The following is a 26,123-nucleotide window of genomic DNA, read 5'->3' as shown; positions in this document are numbered from 1 at the left end:
CAGCATCATCTGCAAAAAGCCTCAGTGAACTTCCGATGTCATCCACCAGGTCATTTATGTATATTGTGAATAGCAACAGTCCTATGACACTCCCCTGCAGCACACCTGAAATCACTCTTACTTCGGAAGACTTCTGATTATCAGTTAAAATTGAGGGTAAATCGCTTAGTAGGCCAAAGAATTTCCCTTCACCCTTCCTTTGAGACTGGACTAATGTGCACCATGATCAAACTGACCAGAGCTCGTTGTTAGTCACTTCCTACCATCATTTCTCACATTCATCAGCCATCACCCTCTTTGTTACCCAAAGAGCCAAAGAAACTGATACACCTGCCTAGTATCATGTAGGCTCCGAAAGCCCATATTGATGATGTTTTGTTGAATGGTTCACAAACTGACACTTGCTGATGGCCCAGCACTAAAATTTGCAGCAGCTTGCAGAAGGACTGCAGTTCTGTCACACTGAAAAATTCTCTTCACTCATCATTAGTCCCATTCTTGCAGGATCTTTTTCATTATAGTGAACCATGTTGTTTTCCTGACAAGCTGCTTTCACTGTTGTGTCAGTTATCTCATTTCCCTCAATCCCAATGTGTCCAAATAACCTGCAGAATAGCACTTTATCATTTCTTTCCCTGTCTTTGTAGGTGAAAGATAGTTTCCAGCATCATCTCAATTATCTTAACTGCTCGGTACACTTAATTGAATTGCCAGCATAGGACAAATGGAGTCAGCATAAACAAGAAAATTCCCTCTACCTTCACATCTCACCTTTTCCAGCACCTGCCAGATCACCTACAACTATGTACAGTACACTGAAAAGTGGCTTGCTAAATGAGATTCAATGACACAGTCAGTAAAAGCCACTGACCATTTGCAATACACACATAAAATGCTGTTAAAATACCTTTTCAAAAATAGCAGGTGGACGGATTTTCTTATTGTGCTTCATCATATCAGAGTTTAATCTGAACCTGACAATCATTCACATATGGTATTTGCTCCATCCCTGATTAAGAACAGGAATGTCTGCTACACCAAGTTCCTCTATGTATGTCTTTGCTCATACAGAAAGCACCAAACATTCACTGCATGAATTGTTAGACTCAGTGCTAAAACTTGAGCACAGACCTCATGTTGAATGCATGTTGCACTACAATGAGATCTTGTCAGATGGTAACTGGCAGCTCACCAGCCTCTCTGCAAGGACTAGGTATGGGAGTACTTTGGTAGGGGTCTATGCTAATTTAGTACTTGAATGGTGGACTGCATCCAAGATCTTCAGATAGGAAGATCGAGCTGATCTGTACATTATGCAACTATACATTCACACAAATGTTTTTATGATCATCAAAACTCAGGCCCAAGAATCTCACAGAGGTTTTAAAAATAGACTTCCTCAGTCAAGCTCCAGTTGGACACAGGTTGACAACAATTTGTCTCTCTCCTGGAGACAATCTTCTGGGTCAACTAAATTTCAGTTGTTCATGTTTCATAACAATCTTCATTCTAATAATTGTGGACTTTATCGTTTATTTCATCATCTTTCAGGTTTGCATCTGGGATACCATTATTTTTTTTCTGATATTTTGGGTGATAATCTTACAGCCATTATCAAGGTGAATTGCTGACAGAATTTAAACTACATAACACAATACTACGAGTACACACATGTGTCAGATAGAACACTGTTGACAACAGGAGCATGTTGTTGTTGTGGTGGTCTTCAGTCCTGAGACTGGTTTGATGCAGCTCTCCATGCTACTCTACCCTGTACAAGCTTCTTCATCTCCCAGTACCTACTGCCGCCAACATTTTTCTGAATCTGCTTAGTGTATTCATCTCTTGGTCTCCCTCCACGATTTTTACCCTCCACGCTGCCCTCCAGTAATAAATTGGTGATCCCTCAATGTCTCAAAACAAGTCCTACCAACTGATACCTTCTTCTAGTCAAGTTGTGCCACAAGCTCCTCTTCTACCCAATTCTATTCAATACCTCCTCATTAGTTATATGATCTACCCATCTAATCTTCAGTATTCTTCTGTAGCACCACATTTCGAAAGCTTCTATTCTCTTCTTGTCTAGACTGTTTACCTTCCACGTTTCACTTCCACCAATGGCTACACTCCATACAAATACTTTCAGAAACGACTTCCTGACACTTAAATCTATACTCGATGTTAACAAAATTTTCATCTTCAGAAACATTTTCCTTGCCACTGCCAGTCTACATTTTATATCCTCTCTACTTCGGCAATCATCAGTTATTTTGCTCCCCAAATATCAAAACTCCTTTACCACTTTAAGTCTCTTATTTCCTAATCTAATTCCCTCAGCATCACTTGACTTAATTTGACTACATTCCATTATCCTCGTTTTGCTCTTGTTGATGTTCATCTTATATCCTCCTTTCAAGACACTGTCCATTCTGTCCAACTGCTCTTCTAACTCCTTTGCTGCCTCTGACAGAATTATAATGTCATCTGCGAACCTCAAAGTTTTTATTTCTTCCCCATGGATTTTAATACCTACTCAGAATTTTTCTTTCGTTTCCTTTACTGTTTGCTCAATATACAGATTATATAACATCGGGGAGAGGCTACAACCCTGTCTTACTCCCTACCCAACCACTACTTCCCTTTCATGTCCCTCGACTCTTATAACTGCCATCTGGTTTCTGTACAAATTGTAAATAGCCTTTCGATCTCTGTATTTTATCCCTGCCACCTTCAGAATTTGAAAGAGAGTATTCCAATCAACATTGTCAAAAGCTTTCTCTAAGTCTACAAATGCTAGAAACATAGGCTTGCCTTTCCTTAATCTTTCTTCTAAGATAAGTCGTACGGTCAGTATTGCCTCACGTGTTCCAACATTTCTACAGAATCCAAACTGATCTTTCCCGAGGTCGGCTTCTATCAGTTTTTCCATTCGCGTTAGTATTTTGCAGCTGTGACTTATTAAACTGATAGTTCGGTAATTTTCACATCTGTCAACACCTGCTTTCTTTGGGATTGGAATTATTATATTCTTCTTGAAGTTGGAGGGAATTTCGCCTGTCTCATACATCTTGCTCACCAGATGGTAGAGTTTTGTCAGGACTGGCTCTCCCAAGGCCATCAGTAGTTCCAATGGAATGTTGTCTACTCCGAGGGCCATGTTTTGACTCAGGTCTTTCAGTGCTCTGTCAAACTCTTCACACAGTATCATATCTTCCATTTCGTCTTCATCTACATCCTCTTCCATTTCCATAATATTGTTCTCAGGTACATCGCCCTTTTATAGACCCTCTATGTACTCCTTCCACCTTTCTGCTTTCTCTTCTTTGCTTAGAACTGGGTTTCCATCTGAGCTCTTGATGTTCATACAAGTGGTTCTCTTATCTCCAAAGGTCTCTTTAATTTTCCTATAGGCAGTATCTAACTTACCCCTAGTGAGATAAGCCTCTACATCCTGACATCTGTCCTCTAGCCATCCCTGCTTAGCCATTTTGCACTTCCTGTCGATCTCATTTTTGAGACGTCTGTATTCCTTTTTGCCTGCTTCATTTACTGCATTTTTATATTTTCTCCTTTCATCAATTAAATTCAGTATTTCTTCTGTTACTCATGGGTTTCTACTAGCCCTCGTCTTTTTACCTATTTGATTCTCTACTGCCTTCACTATTTAATCCTTCAAAGCTACCCATTCTTCTTCTACTGTATTTCTTTCCCCCATTACTGTCAATTGTTCCCTTTATGCTCTCCCTGAAACAGTGTACAACCTCTGGTTCCTTCAGTTTATCCAAGTCCCATCTCCTTAGATTCCCACCTTTTTGCAGTTTCTTCAGTTTTAATCTACAGTTCATAACCAATAGATTGTGTTCAGAGTCCACATCTGTCCCTGGAAATGTCTTACAATTTAAAACCTGGTTCCTAAATCTCTGTCTTACCATTATATAATCTATCTGATACCTTTTAGTATCTCCAGGGTTCTTCCATGTATACAACCTTCTTTCATGATTCGTAAACCAAGTGTTTGCTATGATTAAGTTATGCTCTGCGCGAAATTCTACCAAGTGGCTTCCTCTTTCATTTCTTAGCGCCAATCCATATTCACCTACTATGTTTCCTTCTCTCCCTTTTCCTACTCTTGAATTCCAGTCACCCATGACTATTAAATTTTCATCTCCCTTCACTATCTGAATAATTTCTTTTATCTCATCATACACTTCATCAATTTCTTCATCATCTGCAGAGCTAGTTGGCATATAAACTTATACTACTGTAGTAGGCATGGACTTCGTGTATATCTTGGCCACAATAATGCATTCACTATGCTGTTTGTAGTAGCTTACTCACATTCCAATTTTCCTATTCATTATTAAACCTACTCCTGCATTACTCCTATTTGATTTTGTATTTATAACCCTGTATTCACCTGACCAAAAGTCCTGTTCCTCCTGCCACCCAACTCCACTACTTCCCACTATATCTAACTTTAACCTATCCATTTCCCTTTTTAAATTTTGTACCCTACCTGCCCGATTAAGGGATATGACATTCCACGCTCCGATCCATAGAACACCAGTTTTCTTTTTCCTGATAACAATGTCCTCTTGAGTAGTCCCCGCCCGGAGATCCAAATGGGGGAATATTTTACCCAAGAGGACGCCATCATCATTTAACCATACAGTAAAGCTGCATGCCCTCGGAAAAAATTATGGCTGTAGTTTCCCCTTGCTTTCAGCCGTTTGCAGTACCAGAACAGCAAGGCCCTTTTGGTTAGTGTTACAAGGCCAGATCAGTCAATCATCCACACTGTTGCCACTGCAACTACTGAAAAGGCTGCATCCCCTCTTCAGGAACCACACGTTTGTCTGGCCTCTCAACAGATACCCCTCCATTGTGGTTGCACCTACGGTACGGCTATCTGTATCGTTGAGGCACACAAGCCTCCCCACCAATGGCAAGATCCATGGTTCATGACCGAGCGAGGTGGCGCAGTGGCTAGCACACTGGACTCACATTGGGGAGGATGACAGTTCAATTCCGCATCTGGTAATCCTGATTTAGGTTTTCCGTGATTTCCCTAAGTCACTCCAGGCAAATGACGGGATGGTTCCTTTGAAAGGGCATGGCCGACTTCCTTCCCCGTCCTTCCCTAATCCGATGAGACCAATGACCTCGCCGTCTGGTCTCCTCCCCCAAACAAACCAACCCAACCAAACCATGGTTCATGGTTTATGTGGGTAAGAATAAAAGCAAGTGTAGCATCAGTAAATCCATAGTGCTTACAAATTATATGGTTTATTATTAAAATGGATGGCACTTGCTGAAATGCCACATAGTGAATAACCAGAATAAATTTCTCGCCTTCACACATTCTTTTTGAATTTTTGTGATTAAAGCCTTTCTGGCTTGTTATTTATGTTATACTTGACATGTGAGTACTGTCTCTCTCTGGTATGTTAGTCAGTATTTACACTTTTTTATATATAAAAAAAATTTCTCCTATAAATTTGTAATTATGTTATAAACCACTTTGTATGTCTAAATTCTGATGAAAGCACTCTTAGAAGTGTTGAAACCTGGTCAATAAGATTAAAAACTGTGACCAAGGGCTCATTTGTTTCATTTTTGCAGACAAATTTGTTAGCATCGAGTATAGATTCAAGTATCAGGAAGACTATTCTGAAAGTATTTGTACAGAGTGTAGCCACGTATGGAAGTGAAACATGAATGATTAATAATTCAAACAAGAAGAGAATAGAAGTTTTCAAAATGTGGTGCTACAGAAGAATGCTGAAGATTAGATGGGTAGATCAAGTAACTAATGAGGAGGTACTGAATAGACTTGGAGAGAAGAGGAACTTGTGGCACAACTTCATTAGAAGAAGGGATCAGTTGGTAGGACATGTTCTGAGGCATCAAGAGATCATCAATTTAGTACTGGAGGGAAGTGTGGAGGGTAAAAATCATAGAGGGAGACCAAGGCATGAATACACTAAACAGATACAGAAGGATGTAGGTTGCAGTAGTTACTCGGATATGAAGAGGCTTGCACAGGATAGAATTGTAAGGCGAGCTGCATCAAACCAGTCTCTGGACTGAAGACCACAACAACAACTTGCGTCTGGTGAGAACTGTGCATTGCTTTTAATGTGTTTCTGAACTAAGACCTTTTTTCTATTTTTTTCTTCAGTAAATTCAAGGTTTTGCATACCTCTTCTGGATAGCATCCTATCATCACCACCACCACCACCACCACCACCACCACCACCACCACCACCACCACCACCATCACCCCCGCCACTACCAACCTATTCACATTCTATGTTGCCATTAATTTTCAATGCAAGTTTTTCTATAATGTTTACATAATAACAAATTTCAGTCGTTATTTTGTTTATTGACCCACAATTTAACATAATGTAATGCAGATCGCTCCCCATTCCGCTTCTGAAAATGACTCTTTCATAAATGACTTTTTAGCTTCACACGCACCAACTTTTGATCAAACAGTAAAGCCACGAAATTTTTCCTGTTATCTAGATCTGTTTCAAAAATTAATGAATGCCATATTGTAATGACTTTAACTACTCAGAGTAGATACAGTATAATGACACAGTTCTTAATGACTTTTGGCTGTATCAGCAGAATCTAATGGTCCCATCTAAATCCTATGTAAATGCTATATACAATTTGTCCCAGCTCCATTAGAACTGTGGTTATGCAAACTAAACATCATGTATTATGTTCACAAAATCACTGCATTTATTCAAAATAATCCCCCTATGAATCAAAACACAACTGAAATAAATTTAAAAGTGTTTTGAAGCAGTCACTGTAGTCTTTTGGAGTTGTATTTAGTACTGTAGTACAACTTTCTTGGGTGTCCATAATTTTGGCTTAGTGTGTTGTTTCATTGCCAACTTCAATTTCAGGAACAACCATAAGTTGGCTGGGACCAAATCCAGCACTTACAGTGGGTGATACAGGAAGGTGATCCATTTGCGCTGGCCAAGATCTCGGGCACAGTCTTTGCTTTGTGACCTGGGGAAGCAACCAGGAACCCTGTCTCTGTATTTGAATCAAATTTGGTGAAACCTCAGCCATAAATGCTGCAGGATTCTAAAAACTTGATGTAGCCCCACTCCTCCACTGCCACTTTCTGACAAGTGTCAGAAATGTACTGTTTACATTCACAGCCAGGATGCCTGCTGCAGGCATTTTCTACACAGAAGTATTTGAAACTTTAAGGATCGTAATGCCACAACATGCCATGAGATAGCATTGCTTTGGAATTTCATACAAGCAGTCCTTACGGAACTTCAGTCCTTACGGAACTTGGACACACTGTGTATTTAAAAAATCACTTAGTACAACATTGCTTATTGTGACTTATTGTATAAAACGACACATTTGTTATGACATTTTTGGAGAAATATATCACATCCAATATTAATTTTTGTTTGTTACACTTTTGGGAATTACTAACAGTAATGTAATGCTTATTTTCAATCTCTTGTTCTTTGTAGTTTCTTTGTTTCAAATCAGTATGTGTACTAAACAGTCAATGCAAGCATCATTTTAAAGATGTCACAAAAAAGAGAGCAAAGTACTTAACATTGAAGAACAGCCACTTTTAATATGGCAGTTAGAAAATGGGGGGACAAATGTCAGTGCCATGAAGGAATTGGGTGTCTAACACTACGCGATTTCTACTACTTGGGAGGACGGAGAGAAAATAGTGTCTCTTTCCAAACACAATTCTTTAAATATCAAGCAGGCAAGATCATCTGAGCACAAAGGTATAGAAACTTTACTTACATGGTGTAAGCAGTAAAAATCAAACAATGTGCCAATCAATGGATCCATTCTTCAAGCAAAAGCCAATCACTTTGCACATCTATTAGAACCAAACTTTAAGTGTTCTTCAACTTGGATTCAATGTTTCTTAGCTCAGAATGATATTATTGCCAGGAAAAGTTATGGTGAAGCTGCTGGTGTATGTGATGGCATGACAGACAGAAGTGGCATGTTTTGTGTGAAGATTAAAAGCCAGATGATATATTCAGTGCAGATGAAACTTGATTGTTATACAACATGATACAAGATAAGATACTGATGTTTAAAGGCAAACAGTGTTTGGGTGGGAAAGTGTCTAAGACAAGATCACAATTATGGTTGCTGAAAATACAACAGGATCATGTAAAGAAAAGTTTTTGGTGATCAGGAAATCGAGAAAATCTAGATGTTTTAAAAATATTCACTCCCTATTTGTACTTAATGAAAGCAATGCAAAATCTTGGATGACCTTTTTGAAAAGTAGTTGCATAACTGGGATTCTCCAGTGTAGCCAAAGAAATGAAAAATTATTCTTCTAGTCAATCACTGCCCTGCTCATCCAGTACTCAACAATATGCAGAGCACAAAGCTTGTATTTTTACCTCCACACATCACTTCAGTTCAACAACTTATGGATCAGGGAGTTATAAAATCTCTGAAAATGTGGTACAAGAAACTTCAAGTGATGAACATGTCACAAAAATCAAAGGAGGTAAAGAAACAGTTTTCAACACTCCTGAGGCAATTTCAATGATATCAGAAGCATGAGAAAATGTCACTCAAAAGACAACTGCCAGTTGCTTTAAACAAACAAGTTTCAGAGACCTTTCTGCACCATCCCATGGTGAGGATGACATGTTTTCAGCAACAGCTGACAGTGCTGATAATGAAGATGAGGTTGAAATTCCTCTGATGGAAACCGTATCTGTCAACTTGTAAAATAGAGGACTTCACCCAGATAGACAACAGTCTTATCATCTAGGCCTCGCTGAGTGAAAAAGACACTGTAGCTGACATCCAGAGCCAACATGTGTTTGATGAACATGAAAATGGACAAGAAGAACAGTTTGTTGTGACATCACTTAATGAAGTTCTCATTGCAGTGAAAACTTTATAAAAATTTCCTGTTTTCAAAGAAGAGTTTAATACAAATGACAATAACAAGGCATTAAAATAAATCCATTATCAAATGCAAAATGTGTACACACAACTTAAATAGAAAAAGTTGACAACAATAGCTGATTACCTTAAGTAGGGCAGTGTACTGTAGTATGTGTTACTGTGGTGAATTTTAAAGTTAAAGCAACGGATTTAAAAAAAGATGCTGTCTTTGCCATGATTGTAGAAAACTAGAAAATTAAATTTCAACAGTGTTATTTTTTGCAAAATACTAATGTGAATTCTTTACAGATAAATGGAAAAACTGGTAGAAGCCGACTTCGGGGTAGATCAGTGTGGATTCCGTAGAAATATTGGAACATGTGAGACAATACTGACCTTCCTGACTTATCTTAGAAGAAAGATTAACGAAAGGCAAACCTACGTTTCTAGCATTTGCAGACTTAGAGAAAGCTTTTGACAATGTTGACTAGAATACTCTCTTTCAAATTCTAAAGGTGGCAGGGATAAAATATAGGGAGCGAAAGGCTATTTACAATTTGTACAGAAACCAGATGGCAGTTATAAGAGTCGAGGAGCATGCAAGGGAAGCAGTGGTTGGGAAGGGAGTGAGACAGGGTTGTAGCCTCTCCCAGATTTTATTCAATCTGTATTTTGAGCAAACAGTAAAGGAAACAAAAGAAAAATTTGGTGTAGGTATTAAAATCCATAGAGAAGAAATAAAAACTTTGACGTTTGCCGATGACATTGTAATTCTGTCAGAGACAGCAAAGGACCTGGAAGAGCTGTTGAACGGAATGGACACTGTCTTGAAACGAGGATATAAGATGAACATCAACAAAAGCAAAATGAGGATAATGGAATGTAGTCGAATTAAGTCGGGTGATGCTGAGGGAATTAGATTAGGAAATGAGACACTTAAAGTAGTAAAGGAGTTTTACTATTTAGGGAGCAAAATAACTGATGATAGTCGAAGAAGAGAAGATATAAAATGTAGATTGGCAATGGCAAGGAAAGCATATGTAAAGAAGAGAAATATGTTAACATCGAGTATAGATTTAAGTGTCAAGAAGTTGTTTCTGAAAGCATTTGTATTGAGTGTATCCATGTATGGAAGTGAAACATGGACGATAAATGGTTTCGACAAGAAGAGAATAGAAGCTTTTGAAATGTAGTGCTACAGAAGAATGCTGAAGATTAGATGGGTACATCACATAACTAATGAGGAGGTATTGAACAAATTGGAGAGAAGAGAAGTTTGTAGCATAACTAGACAAGAAGAAGGGACCGGTTGGTAGGACATGTTCTGAGGCATCAAGGGATCACAAATTTAGCATTGAAGGGCAGCGTGGAGGGTAAAAATCGTAGAGGGAGACCAAGAGATGAATACACTAAGCAGATTCAGAAGGATGTATGTTGCAGTAAGTACTGGGAAAAAAGGAAGCTTGCACAGGATAGAGTAGCATGGAGAGCTGCCTCAAACCATTCTCAGGACTGAAGACCACAACAAAAACAATTTTTTCAAAGCACAGATGTGGGCATTACTAATTTTTTTGTGATTGTGTGTGTTGCATATTTTCAGTAGTAGAAACTGTAGGCATTTTTGTACTTTACGTGTAGACTACTGTCTCTTCATTTTGGTACTGCTAATTAACTTTTGTAATACTGTAACTGTAACTAAGCTGTGTCATTTATGAGTATTATACCACACAGCAACAACAGTAAGTTTAAACATGCTCAACATATTATCTCATTCATTATCTAAGACTGTGTTCGACATTAATGAACAATTTACACTGTTGCTACTACTTTCTTCACTTATTAAAGGTTTTTACATTTTGATGGCATTTTATTGCTGTACATACTGCATACGCATAAGAAAACTTCCTCTTCAGTCCCTCTCTACAAATGTTGTATTGTGAATACTACTGTTTGAAGTTTTAATGCTATGGCAGCCTAAAGTTAACAGACACCAAATTTTTATCAGAGAACAAAGCAAAAATCTGGTCTGTGTGACTATTAGCTATAGCAACCACAAACCATCAGCCCCTTTGATGTTGTTGTAACCAGTTTTGTCTGTATTTACTTTCCTGGTTTTGCCTAACAATGGCAGTTCAAGACATTTTATCATCCTCCTTAAGTCAACAATACAGGACGCTTTTGACATTGTTCTAAAATTGCGCAGCTGAATGTAACACTTCGAAATTAATGTGTAGCTAAACTTGTGATTCCAACTCAATGTGCCACATTCAGACTAGTTTTTATCTCATAGGTTTCTATTTTGCTACTTATTTGATCTTTTGTCACAACATATAAAATTCTGTCTCCCTGTATTGTTCCTTCACTGCTATAATTGGCAGTGACTAGCATAGTGAAACCTGGAGCGGGAACAAACCATGTCGTAGACACTGATCTTCAGATGAACACAATACAGGATAATGACTTTATAGTATGTATAGCGGGTTCAAATGACATAGGTAAAAATGAAGCCGATGCCTGCATCAAAACGCTACAGAATTTTCTAGAAGTGAATAAATCAAGGAAGACAATAGTAGCCACTGTGCCTCATAGACACGACCTAATTTACTGATCATGTGTTAATAAAGAAATTAGGAAAACTAACATCAAAATTAAGAAATTGTGTGCAGAGTACACAAAGTGCGATGTACTGGACGTAAGTAAACTACATCAAAACCTGCACACCAAACACGGAATACACCTTAATTACGACGGAAAAAGGATTATGTGCGATTAAATCAGTGAAATAATTAAAGAAAGACTATTACGAAATAGATCTGTCTATCAGCTTCCTGAAAGACTTACAGGCAAAAATGAGAAAAGCAAATTTGACAAGAATGAAGAAAGCAGGAAAGAGGAGACATCAGAAGATCCACAAAGGACTGCAGCAGCTGCACCTGTAAGTGTTAATTTAAGATCAAGGTGGAATATACCCAAGAAGGAGGATTTTTTCTATCCCCCTCTGAGAAAAGAAAAAACTTAGCATCACCAAACAAGTTAAAGATAGCATCATCAAACAAGTTAAAGATACACCATAAAACTTGCAAAGGACTCCATCAGCAAATTGTATTAAATAAGGTAAAGTCTGAATCTCCTCACCAATGTATAAAAAAATTAAACAAAAAAATTCTTGATCTAAAAGTATACATCCATAATGTACAAGGGCTCAAAACCAAACTTGATGAATTAGAAATTTTGTTATCAAGTGCAAGTGAACTGACAGATACACAGATATTATGTATTAATGAACATTTCATGAGGTCTTTTGAAATAGAAAGTGTTGTGATACCAAGTTTTAAACTCGTAGGTCACTTCTCAAGAACATCTTACAAAGGTGGAGGTAGTTGCATATTTGTAAAAGACAACATTACTGCTATACCTCTTGATATTTGTAACTCGTATAGTATTGAAAAAGATATAGAACTGTCAGTTGTAGAGCTTACAGATCTAAATGTTTATATAATAGCATTTTACAGGTCACCCTCTGGTAACATAGGGACTTCCTACAAAAATCTAGCACCAGTAATGGAAAATCTAAGTAAAAGAAAATCATATAGTGTTCTAATATGTGGTGAGTATAATATAGATTTTCTCTCAGAAAACTCTAGCCATCTAAGCATTAAAAATTTTATGAACAGCTACGACCTAGACCTAATGGTCAACACTCCAACCAGGATAACAAATCACAGTACCACTTGTCTGGATCAAGTAGCAAGCAATATAAATTGTACTGTATCCTCCATCAAACTAGGATTTTCAGACCACAATGCATTAATTATGCAGGTCTGGTTGCAAAATAACAGTCACGGATACAATAAAATCACTGTACAGAGGAGAAACTTCAATAAAACCCACATGCATACTTTCCTCTTTGATATACAAAATGAAAACTGGCAAAATGTATATGAGGCTCAAACAGTAGACAGAAAATATGAAGCATTCTTGGATATTTTCTGTTATTATTTTAATTTCCACTTTCCCTTACAAACAAAATGTATCAACTAAGATAGAAAACTCTCCAGCTGGATCATCCCAGGAATTGTTAGATCATCACAAAGAAAAAGAGAACTTTTTTACATTAGCAAATCCAAACTAGGCAGTAGTGAAGCATTTAAGTCATACTTTACTCTATATAAAAAGATATTAAGGAACGTAGTAAACGCAGCCAAAAAGCTACAGAATGATAACTACCTCAAATTGTCATCAAATAAAAGCAAAAGCATGTGGCAAATTATTAATATGAATACTAATAGAGGAAAACAACTACAAAGTGATATTACCTTAAAAATAAATGGAAAATTAGTCTCCAGTGGGAAAGAAACAGCAGAGGAATTCAATAACTATTTACAGAAACAGTAGAAAACCTGGCTAACCATCTTAAAAATAGCTGTCCCTTACAACCAGAACCAAACTTATGCTCTGAGACTCTATTTTTAAGGCCTACATCTGAAATTGAAATAGAAAAGACACTTCATAGCAACATTAAAAAAAATCATCTGCTGGACAAGATCAAATTCCATGCTTCCTCCTTCATAATTGCAGTAACTTTATCAGTAAATCCCTAGCCCATATAATAAACTTCTCATTCCTGAATGGTGCATTTCCTGGTATGCTCAAAATTGCAAAAAATATATCTGTCCACAAAAAAGGAAGCAAAGAGGATCCCAGTCATCGACCCATTGCACTGCTTTCAACTTTTAGTAAAGTATTTGACTATATAATAGCCACCAGAATCATGTCCTTTCTAGACAAAGAAAATATCCTGACACCTGCTCAGTTCAGCTTCCAAAGTAAGAAAGCTACAACTTATGCAATATAAGAATTTCTAGATCATGCACTGGAGCTTGTGGACAAAATACTCCCAGCCAAAGGTATCTTCCTAGATCTAACAAAGGCCTTCGACATGTTTAATCATAGTATACTTTTGCAAAAGATGCATTCCTATGGAATAAGAGGAAATGCTTATGACTGGTTTAAAAGCTATCTGGAAGACCGACAGCAGTATGTCGAATTAAACAAAACTAAGCTTTCAGGTACAGCTAGCACTGTACATTCCTCCATACATACCATAAAGCAAGGCGTTCCAAAAGTCTCTGTCCTGGGCCCCTTGCTGTTCTTACTTTACATAAATGACCTTCCTCACAGCCTACCAGACACAAAAACCCTTTTGTTTGCTGACGACACCTCTGTACTCATATCTGCACCCGAACAAATTCTCCAATCTAATATAGATAGGACCACAGATCAAATAAGTCGATGGCTTCAAAGTAACAGGCTGCTTCTTAATGCAAAAAAGACAATTGGAATAACCTTCCACACTGCCCAAAACAGAAATCCATTACTACCAACTATATCACTGGAAAAAAAATGTAAAACTTGAAAATGAAACAAAATTTTTGGGGGTCACTATTAGTGATACGCTCACATGGAAAAGGCACATTGACGTTGCCAGCACAAAACTTAGTAAAGTGTGCTTCATGATTAGATCAATAAGGAACATCACTAACACAAGTACCCTAACCACAATGTACCATGCACTCTTTCACTCTGTACTTAACTACGGAATCATTTTCTGAGGCCAAAATTCTGAATCAATTAATATATTCAAACTGCAAAAGAAGATAGTCAGAACAATTATGTTCAAAAAACAAAGAGACACTTGTAAACCATTATTTAAGAAACTAAATATTTTGCCCTTCCCATGCCAATACATACTAGAATTATTATTCTTTACCAAAAAAAATCCACTGTACTGATTTGATCTATGGGACAAATAAATACTAAATAAATAAAAGTCATGAACGATGGCGGTTGAGTTTAGGCTCATTCTGCACACCTGCGTCAGGTATTCCCTGACGGCCAATGAGTACTCAATATTGCTCTGAGCATTCTGCAGTGGATCCTGTAGCTAATGTGTGCATTAAATGTGATAATAGCGAGTTGTTTAGTGAATTTTGATTCCAGTTGTTCGAGTTGTCATCATTGATTATGGTGGTAAGTGATAAACTCTGCATACGTAAATGAGAGACATAATTTGCACGATGTACACTTTCCTCAAGCAGAAAGTGTGCGCAGGCACGTACCGCAGTTGTCACTTGCAATCATCAACAATGCAATCTCCGTCCATGCCTCGACATGCACGAACTGCCATTGTTCGTGGATTGACCTATAATTGTTAATAAAATGTGAACTTTTGACTTTAAATGAATTCTCATCTTAGTTCCAAAATCCACACAATCATATATAACTATACCGTTGCACACAAAACAGCTGTGAAGGAAGTTTTATGATAACATCACAAATATATGGCCAAAAACTACATTGCCACTATTTCAGTTAATTGTAATTCAGCCCTCAAGATGTGTAGGTAAAATAATACTGAATTTAATACAAACTATTTATCATTAACAGGTTACTCAATTTGTTCATCAGATGAAATAAAAGAAAAAGAAAAGCAGAACAATTCAACTTTCATCTTTTCCATGAACATACAAAAACATTATTTTGAATCAGAAATAATGCTGGGACACAAACAAAACAAGTAGAGATACACACTTCAATTGATTAATTTCTGTATCTTCACCTGTTTGTCTCTATAAGTGGTAGTGGGAGGATGTATGACAAGTTCTGCCATTTTAGCATTGTTCAAAGATGTATATTCTAACCATACATTACACAAGTGTTATAAAAGTTATTATGGAGATTAAGTTTATATCTGTATAAATAACCCCATCTGTTCATCATTTCGCCCGTGCGGAGAATCCTGTACCATGAAGATTGAAGCAGACAAGTGGAATTTGCGTGAGCAGAGGTGGGGGCATCCAGTAACAGCATCGTCATAACCAACTCTATGCACAATGGCGATAACGAGAAGTACGTAAATTTAAATGATGAATGTTGATCTTAAATGTATTGAGTATTAGTGCCAGTTCACTAAGTATATGTGCACCTTCCTATTTCTTTCAATTATTCTTTCCAATTTTTTTTTTATTATTCAAGCAGCAATTATTAATCACTTTCCATTATATATTATATTTTTGCCTCCCCCCCCCCCCCCCCCCCCCAAAATCGGACACTATTCACAGGAAATAGTTTAAATTCTCCATATGAATCCCACATTATTAGTAATAGTTAGATTTTGTAGTTCTCTGTACAAGAATTATGGAGGGGACAGTTCACATCTGTTCCATATCTACAACAATATGTCTGCTTGTGTCTGTGAATGTGTGGGTGGATATGTGTGTGTGTGCGCGAGTGTACACCTGTCCTTTTTCCCCCCTAAGGGAAGTCTTTCCGCTCCCGGGATTGGAATGACTCCTTACCCTCTCCCTTAAAACCCACATCCTTTCGTCTTTCCCTCTCCTTCCCTCTTTCCTGAAGAAGCAACCATCAGCTGCAAAAGCTAGTAATTCTGTGTGTGTGTTTGTGTGTTTTGTTCATTGTGCCTGTCTGCCGGTGCTTTCCCGCTTGGTAAGTCTTGGAATCTTTGTTTTTAATATACAATGTAACTTTAGCAAGATTTAAGTAGACGATTCTTCAGTGTCATCAACAATTCAGTGGGGCACCATTTATATTATCCATATATTTCTTTTTTGTAATGTTTAAGATCTCTTTATGGCCAGTGGATAAACAACAGCTCATTAAAATATTTAAAACTGTCAAATTCACAACACTTTTTTAACAGTGAGGATTAAACCAGTTATTTCTAATTATAAAATGTAAGCTTCCCTGGCAAGTCTTTACAGTACTGATAATTTTACTTGTATGGGCAATAGGCTGTGGTCTAAGGCATGTTTCTGTGGTAATGTTGCACTTTGTAATGCTGGAGAGATCCTCAAAGACTCTAAAGACTTCATTAGTGCTTTTCAAAAGCAAACAACCTCAGCAAGCTGAACTATTTCTATGTAACAGTGCAATGGTCTGGTAGCAATGTCATTAGATCTCAGATAAATTGCGGACCTTAGTGCTAAAAAAAAGTGAACAGCACCAACTTTTCTGCGGTACAAGCTCCATAACATACAACAGATGACATCACTCTCCAGCTGTTGTGCAGTTACTTACAAGTGGTTTAGTTTGTTGAGTTTGACTGATTTTGAAAGCCAACTAAAAAAGTTTTTAAAATCTCTGAGGATATATCCAGCATTAACAGAAGAAATAATTGGCACAAAAAGGCCTAATGCAGATACAACAAACATCAGCAAAAACTGCCTAAGACTGCAAAAAAATAAACTAGAAGTAAACAGTTTTCCTAACAGCTATACATAATTGGAGAGGATCTGAAGCCTAATTTTATTTACAATGGATGAAGTTTAAACCCACAGATATGCATATACAGATATTTTCTGATTCACGATGTGATCTTGTCATTTCAAAAGTTTCCGCGTGAAAGTTGTGAATATAATCCACCATTACAACATAAAGATTATAAGGACATCTCTATAATTAGGGTGTATTCACACACACACACACACACACACACACACACACACACACACACACACACACACACACACACAAACAAACAATGTGAACAATCACTTTCACTTGTTTTCCATCAGCTTGCTCTATAGATGTTGAAGTGAAGTAAAAATACTAATAAATAAAGGAACATATAGCAGAATGACTCACCTCAGGTGCCATGTAGCGTTTCGTGCCAACACGGTTGTTAAGGGGTATATCCACAGTATCTGTGGCAACATCATGTCTAACAGCGAGACCTAAGTCTCCTATAGCACAAGTTCCATTGGATTTTACTAGGATATTTTTAGTTTTGAGATCTCGATGTGCTATAGCAGGTTTCCCTAAAATGACAAAAATCCTTCTAATTTACATTTGTTCATGTATGTGCTTAACAATGCAATAAGCCTCTAAAAATATTATTAATTTGTTTATTTAATTACAAAACATACACCCCAATGAATGATGGGAAAGTCAGTAATATTTAATAACTGTAATGGAAGTTACTTACAACACAGACAGAACTGCGTTACAACATTTAAATGAAATCGTATCATTACTGACAGTGAAAAACTAAATAGGAGACATTAAGAAAGATGGAAGTGAATTTGAAAAGTTTCATAAACAAAACTGTCACAAATATCATGATATTGCTGTCCTAATTCAATACAATTCATGGTTCAAAATCACAGATAATTTTGTTTCTTTGATTATTAATATTTACACCGTATTTATTGCTGTATGCTGTTCAACAGCACCACAGTCTCACTAACATAATTGTTTTCCGAACTCTGTGTTCTACAAAGTTTAAAGACAAAATGTTGCCAACTGGAATTCTCCGGGAGAAACCAAATTCTCCTACAGAAATCAAAATATTCTGGAATCAGATATCTTTTACTATTCATCGTACACAATTAAGTGAATGCAGAATGAAAACAATGAAACAGTATCTTTAATGTGGGGAGTAATCATTACAGATATATCACATGGATTGATATTCTTATTGTTACACAAATGATCTACCATCATATATCCCAGAGGCAGAAATAGTTCTCTCTACTGACACTGCAAGTATTATTGTCTATAATACCAAGCAAATATCCTGGGACACAGAATGTGGACCCACTTGCAGGCTGCCTATCTAATGGCTTCCAAGGGAAACAAAAATTTGAGAGAGAAAGAAATTTCCACATGGGATAAATAAATTAAAAACAAAGATTCCAAGACTTACCAAGCGGGAAAGTGCCGGTAGACAGGCACAATAAAATAACACACAAACACACACACAAAATTACAAGCTTTCACAACCGGCGGTTGCGAAAGCTCGTAATTTTGTGTGTGTGTTTGTGTGTTATTTTATTGTGCCTGTCTACCGGCGCTTTCCCACTTGGTAAGTCTTGGAATCTTTGTATAAATTTTAAAATTTAAAACGATGACATAATTTACTCATTAAGAGGTACAATTTTATGCGGAAGATTCACCACTGTAAGATGAGTATTACAATTATAAACTGTGTATATGTCTTGAGGTAATGTAACTCTCCATGTGCAAATACCCTTACTAAATTCATGCAGTATTTGAGAATGAGAGTACTTAGTGAGTTGCAATAAACTTTTCACATAATTTCAAACCTTTATGAAACTTTTACACAAAATGATGAAAGGAAGAGAGATTATTGGTTTCTATATTTTCAAATGATCCTACAGTAAAACTGCTGCATCACACATGATATTTTAATTTTTTCTTTCTTTATTAATAACTATATTTGCAATACATTTTGCAGATAGCATCCACATATAGCACTGAATGTACCTGCAAAATTATATCATCATACAACACACAGTTTGAATATACTCATACAGTGTTCAGTAATGAACGCATTTTGTCACTTCCAGTTAACTTTGAACATAATTTCAAACCTTTTCTAAACTCTCTCTTGCTTACATGCTTAACATCAAAAATGTTAACCCATTTGTAAAGCTGTTTTATACATCAAATCTGGTTCTTTAACAATTGGGGGTTTACTGGTCTAATGGGAAACTTCAACACTTATATACATATTCTTTTTCTTTCTTCATTTTTTCTTTTTTTAAATTAAGAATTATTGCTCTACAAATAAACTGTCAGTTAATTTAGATAACACAGTATATGCATTCTGTACTGCACAAGACCTGACTACACTATTAGAAATAATGCAAGACAAATCAACAAATAAAACAGAATATTCTAAATTCTCAGGTGTTTATACTGATAAGAACCTGAAGTGGAAGCCACCTGTTATACATCTTCTAAAGTTTATATGTTTGATAATTTTTAAATTACTTGTGGTGCCCATTGTAGAATGCCTTGCACATAGTTCTTGAAACAATTAAGCATGTTGACAACAATCTCACAGTTCATTTACTCCCTTATGAAATTTGTCAGCAATAGTTAATTGAAATTAAAAACACACCAATAGCATCCGTAAATCTGAGCCTAGAAGAAGTTTATAGAATACATCACTCAGCTTTAGGGTGGCAGAGAGGAATTAATTATTCAGGCACAAAAATCTTTAATTGGTTACCCAATGACGGGGAAGATCTGGAAGATAATCATGTCAGCAATTTTTTCATTGCAAAAGTGTGTGATAACTGCAAACTAACTCATACTTTCCACATCATAGCATTACATTGCAATAATGATCCATGGAACAAGCAAATAACTCATTCTAAAACTTCATTCACTTGCACACCCACTTCAGTATGTGTCAGTATTTTCTGAAATGTTGCTATGAGATTTTAGGGCACTTGATGACATTGTCATAACTGTCTTTCTGATGACATTTAAAAGCTTCTAATAAAAGAAAACAAATGAATTAAAACATCCACTGCAAAGTAAAATGTAAAACATTATAGACCTTAGAATAGGCATTATAAACAATACACTAATATGGAATATGAAACAAATAAAAATATTTATATTATCCTACCTCTAATGACAAATTAGTTCTGAAAGCTACTAAACTCACTCACAGGTATTATGTTCCCTAACAAAAATAGTGAAGAGCAAGTGTAATATAATTGAATGTTTTTAAATTTGTCTATGGCTCTGGACTCTGTGGGATAATGCTGTAGAGCACCCTCAGTGTCCATGATTGCACACCACCAAACTGTACCAATCAGCAGCTGCAGCTGTAGACAATTGCATCTGCAATATGCAGCTGTGCTGATGCCACCAACGAAAGCTCACCATATTACAACTGGGACAGGCATGTGGTCCATAAATAGGGCAGTCTTTTCTGACCAAGGACGCAGTCACTAAAGTATGCTCATTGTGGTGGCTCAGAATTGCACTCTGAGGATGACTGTAGCTGCACTACTGGTTTGCCATTTGCATAGAGCTACCTACAAGCACCAGTTGCATGGAACTCATGTTTTTGATGCTTGTATGTCTTAAAGTAAGTGTACTGGGGTGCGATACGTAGACAGCATCAAAGATGCCGCAACCCAGTCATCGTTCTTAAGGAATAGGACAACAAAAAGTCTACACAACAACGACCATGCTGGATCAGTGATCTCACATGGTCTTTACCACCACCACCACCACCACCACCACCACCACCACCACCACCACCACCACCACCAGCAACAGCAGCAGCAAAAACAAAATAAAAATCACAAAGATGGCACTTTTAAATTTCAGTTAACAAGTAATTGTCCCCCTAAATCAAATGTCTTGCAAATCAATGTAGAAACACTTTGCAAAGGTGAATGTGAGTATCTAAGAAGATTGTTAACTGATAATAGCACTAATATTTTAGCACTTCAAGGAACACAATGGCGTCCAGAAACTGTTATGCAACTATTAATATTACAGTATAAAAACTGATAACACCCATACCATCTGCCAACTACAAATCAAGAATCAAGAATTTTATTAACCATGGATCATTTTGCAATGATATTGGCTTCGTCATACAGGATGTACCAGTACTTACAGAACAATAAAATAAACAAGTGTCAGTACATTACAGAATACATTTCAAGTATGGCAGTGTACCAAATTACACTAGGATAGCTTCTAAAAGTTAATGCAGTAAGCTATACTATAATCAAATATAATACACTATTGTATTGTTTATTGTATACACTATTTAATTACACACCATTAACCACAGCACACAATAATGTGTTTAACTACAGACAACTTTTAAATGCCAATATCCTTGCAGGCATCTCAAAGAATTCTTTAATGTCATAGAATGGATGATCTGACAGCCAACTGCACCAATTAATTTTTTTAAAAAAATATTATATCCATAGACTGAACATGAATTGTCAGCTTATTGTACATTTTGAGTAGGTTAACTTTGTGGGAGTTTCCTGTTCTTGCTAGTCTGTGGTGTGGTATGTCTAAATTACCCTTAGCCCTGGTGTTGTGTTCATGTATTTCCCCTCTGGTAATAAATTCTGGAATATTATTTTTAATATAGAGTACAGACACACAGATGTATAAGTTTATAATCGTGAATATTCCGAGTCTGGAAAATAGAGGATGACAGTGCTGTTAAGGATTGGTCAATGATTTCCAAGATGGCCCCTGTTGTGTTTTCCCTTTTGTGAAAACCAAACTGATTGCTACATAGGATATTGTGTTCTTTCGAAGAAGCTGCTTATTTGTGTGTGTATCAGTGCCTCAAATACCTTTGAGAATATTGGACCAATGGAGACTGGTCTGTAGCTTTGGGGAAGATGTTTGCCCTTTTTTTAAAAACTGGGACAGCTTTTGATACCTTAATTGCATCTAGAAAAACTCCAAATTCTACGCATTATTAGAAATAAAAGCTAATGGTTTGGCAATTAAGTGTATTGTCTTTTTAATTATGTTATTTGATAACCAATAACAGTTCATACTTTTAGAACCTGATAATTTGGATACAGCAAAACATCAGCAGGTGTGACAGCCCTCCATTGAAATACGAGGTTAACGGGCAGTGGTGGTCCAACAAGGTTCATTGCAGATGAATTTGTTACTTTGATACTGTTACTTATTTCTTTAACTGAGTTTAAAAAGTATTGATTTAATTCCTTGGGTGCAATCAGAGTTGTTTCTGTACATTTTGGTGTATTCTCTTGTTTTATTATCTGCCATGCTGCCTTGAATTTATTGGGAGCCCTTTCTATATAGTTCTCCACTACTTGCTTTTTTGTCAGAAGTAGTTAAGCTTTATAGTATTTTTTGCATTTCAGATATGACCTATGAATGTTCACACTCTGTACTGCTCCTTGATTAGCGGCTTGCTTATGCATCTGGTACAGCATATGCACGTTTCCTTATTTCTGCTAGCTCTTTTGTAAACCAGTTCAGACTTTTCTTTTTCATTTCAATTGGTTTATCATTTTTTTTTTACTGGTGAATAAGAAAACAACAAATCTGTGATCTTTTTAAAGAAGTTATCAAAGGTAATTTTAGCTTCCCTTTTTCCAGATTGTCTACGCAGGCATTCTTACGTGTGGCATGGTTATTTGTACAATATCTAATGATCTTAGCATATTCAAAAATGTCCTAGCAACTGGCCTCTGTATGTTTACTATTTCTATGTCGAAATCACCACATATAGCAATTCTTATTTTACTCTTCAATATCTTTTCAACTATTAATTCACATTTTTCATTAAACAAATTTACATCACCATCTGACGACCCACATAAGACTGACTACCACTATATTTTCATTCGTTAGTTTTACACTACTAAACTCCCCATCTAGTTGTGAGGAGTACATAGATACATCAATTCTGGAAAACTTTATTCTTTCTTTGACAAAAATTCCAGCACCACCATTCTTTCTCTGTTTTCTACATATCATGTCTATCGCAACTACCCTTGGGGAACAAACCTATTAACTTGTTCTTGGGTTAACCAGCGCTCAGGTACACAAATAACATCTACATGCTCAGTGTTACATAAATGTTCTATTTCTAATATCTTATTTCTAATGAAACGGGTGGTAACTTGTAGAAAAGCAAGTAGTTTGTCTCTGTCTGTATTCCTCTGAGTGCAATTGGACTCTATACTTGAAGTTGTAGGTTCAGTTACTGTCTTTAATATTGTTGCACTGTGATCATCTGTGTTATGATAGTCACATACCTGTTCATCCACTTGATGACTCACTTTGTTAACTGCTTTCTTCTGTGAAACCACTGCTGATCCAACCAAAAATACTGGTCCCTTGGTTGTGGTTTCTTTCTTCGGGCTGACTTCCGTATTCCACCTGTTGGTATTCTCATTCCTTGAGCTTGAGTTGCGGTTCTTCTTTTTGCAAGTAGTTCTTTCTTCTTATGTGGTGTCTTAATTCCTGCCACATCATTTGCTGCTTCTTCTAACTTTTGCACTGATCTCTTGGGTATATTTATTTCTTGAGTAATTGTCCTCTCCCCACATACAGAATTCACTTTTCAGGATTCTGATGTTATTTGTGCTGGAGTTGTGTCAGTAACAATTCTCACTGATTCCTTATCTGAGACTGCAGTATCCTTCCATTTTAGTTCTATTGCTGTTTTGTACACTTACCTGTTTGTTTCCACTGATTCATAAATCCTTGTGGCAGTTAGATCTTTACCAGTTGCATTTAGGTGTTGTTCACATGCTGTATATAGCTCCTTGTTACTAGGAGTATTAACAAAACAAGTGTTATGGAAGCCTTTCATTATTTATTTTTTTTAGTTTTCTGTTTGCGGATTGAATTTCTTGATTTACACAAGACCATTCAGGTAGGTACACTCCACGACCTGCCATCCCTCCCTCTCTCCATCACACACCTCTTCAGTACCTACACTACTCACCACAGCTGAGACAGCTACTCACTGCAGTGTGGCCACAGTGTCTGGACATGACAGTGGCCATGTGTGTGTTAGTAGTGTGCTTATGAAACACTGTGTGTGTGTGTGTGTGTGTGTGTGTGTGTGTGTGTGTGTGTGTGTGTGTGTGTGTGTTGGGCACTCTCACGGGGATAGCTCCAGCATGAAGAACTAAGCACTTAGGATGATGGTAGCCTTGCCACCACCTTGTCATTTGTCTAGGGCTGCCTTTGAGAGCCAGCTATGTGAAACTCTTGTCTCCTGATGGTTCTACCTCAATCAATAACATTATTGGTGGTGCCTGTCACACAATAGTGTGCACTATATCACTGTTCCATGGTTCCATTCAATAGGCAGCTGTCGTCCACTTTGAGGTTGCCTGTGCTGGAACTTATCCCAGCCCATCTGGCCAAGGTCAGCTGGCTATTCTAATTGATTCTACAGTTACCTGTGCCATTGATCTGAGTTCTCTGGTTCAAGTACAGATTTTCAAGTAACTTAAGATCCTACTTATTGATATGTACTCCCTTAATAACTTAACTAACATACTACATTGCATCCTGTTAATGGATTTCTCATGAAAGAGAGACATGCATATATCCTATAGCCACAATAACTTTGCACCAACATCTGCATAATTAGCTCTGTTTTATGCCTGATACTTTTATAAAGTAAAATTGTAATTGCTCTGTACATGTGCACATGATGTGTTGAAACAATCCACATAGAATTTTGTCTGAATTTTTGCTCGTGTGTAATGAGATTTTTTTGGTGATTAAACCTGTTTATGTAAATACAGGCTCAAATTCCACACATTTATATTGTACAGAACTTCACTCATTCCATTCATTTGCATGATCAGCAGACTTCAGACAACAGCACTTACATTGTCGCACTATTCCTTGTCTTCTGGAAGAAAGGAAGACATATTTGGATTTAACATCTCATTGCTTGCAAGGCCATTAGATATGCTGTTAAAGTTCAAAATTGAAAAGGACAAAGAAGAGTAGTGAAGAAGAGGGTCCACAAGTTGCTCCAAGTATGCCATATCCATCTGCAGCAAATCATTAATGATTAAATCCCATGGACCTACCATACTGTAGGGATGTTGACTGCTACATTTCATCTGTTGTTCCACATAGTCTCAAGCACTTTCTATGGGAGTAAGATCGAGTGATTTAGTGAGACAAATGAAGGAAGAACGATTAGAGATTAACATCCCACCGAGAGCAATGTCATTAGATACAGAGAAAGAATTGGGTAAGGAAATTGGCCCTTTTCAAAGAAACCATCCCAGCATTCCCCTGGAGCAACGTAGGATATCATGGAAAACCTAAATCTGGATGGCGACATGGTGATTTGAATCATCATCCTGCTGAATGTGAGTCCAGTGTGCTGACCAGTGTGCCACTCTTATTATAAAGATGTGGTTCATGTTCACAGAATCCTGAATGAATGATTCAAGTCATGGTACAAAAAACAGTCCTCCAAAAAAATAACAAAACCACCTTCGGCCTGAACTGCAGTCTCCAGAAACTACAAATTAAGTGTATTATGGGCCGTTAGTACACTCAATGTCTTGCATAATTTGAAATGGGGCAAAATTGGGACCTGTTAAGTCACATCACTTACTGTCTTTCTGTGCTGTTTGGTACACTGAAGTTGTGCTGTTTTACTTGTTCCTGTGGGACGAATGGTCTTTTGAGATTCCAAATGTTGACTGTGTAAAGTGTCTTTCACAATGTTCACTCGGAAAATGGTTGAGATGGACTTCCACTAACAGCAGCAAATCCTGTCTTGTTTCAAAGCGATCACTGACAGGCATAACACTCATCTATAGTCCCTTTATGATGACTGTAATTAT

The 26,123-nt window shown here is 37.0% G+C and overlaps 1 protein-coding gene across 2 annotated transcripts in view; it reads right to left on the bottom strand.

Moving 5' to 3' along the window:
• The window catches only part of LOC126268105 (TGF-beta receptor type-1), a 197,861-nt gene that overhangs the window by 26,103 nt on the left and 145,635 nt on the right, over nucleotides 1–26,123 (bottom strand). For both annotated transcript variants that reach the window (XM_049973616.1, XM_049973617.1), the window contains exon 7: nucleotides 17,593–17,765. In XM_049973616.1, the coding sequence (XP_049829573.1) occupies nucleotides 17,593–17,765 (173 nt within the window). The remainder of the gene's footprint in view (nucleotides 1–17,592; nucleotides 17,766–26,123) is intronic.

The sequence above is a fragment of the Schistocerca gregaria genome, chromosome 4, assembly GCF_023897955.1.
Source record: "Schistocerca gregaria isolate iqSchGreg1 chromosome 4, iqSchGreg1.2, whole genome shotgun sequence".
NCBI lineage: Eukaryota > Metazoa > Arthropoda > Insecta > Orthoptera > Acrididae > Schistocerca > Schistocerca gregaria.
The sequence above is the reverse complement of the archived record's forward strand: the minus strand, read 5'-3'. Positions and strand labels throughout refer to the sequence as shown.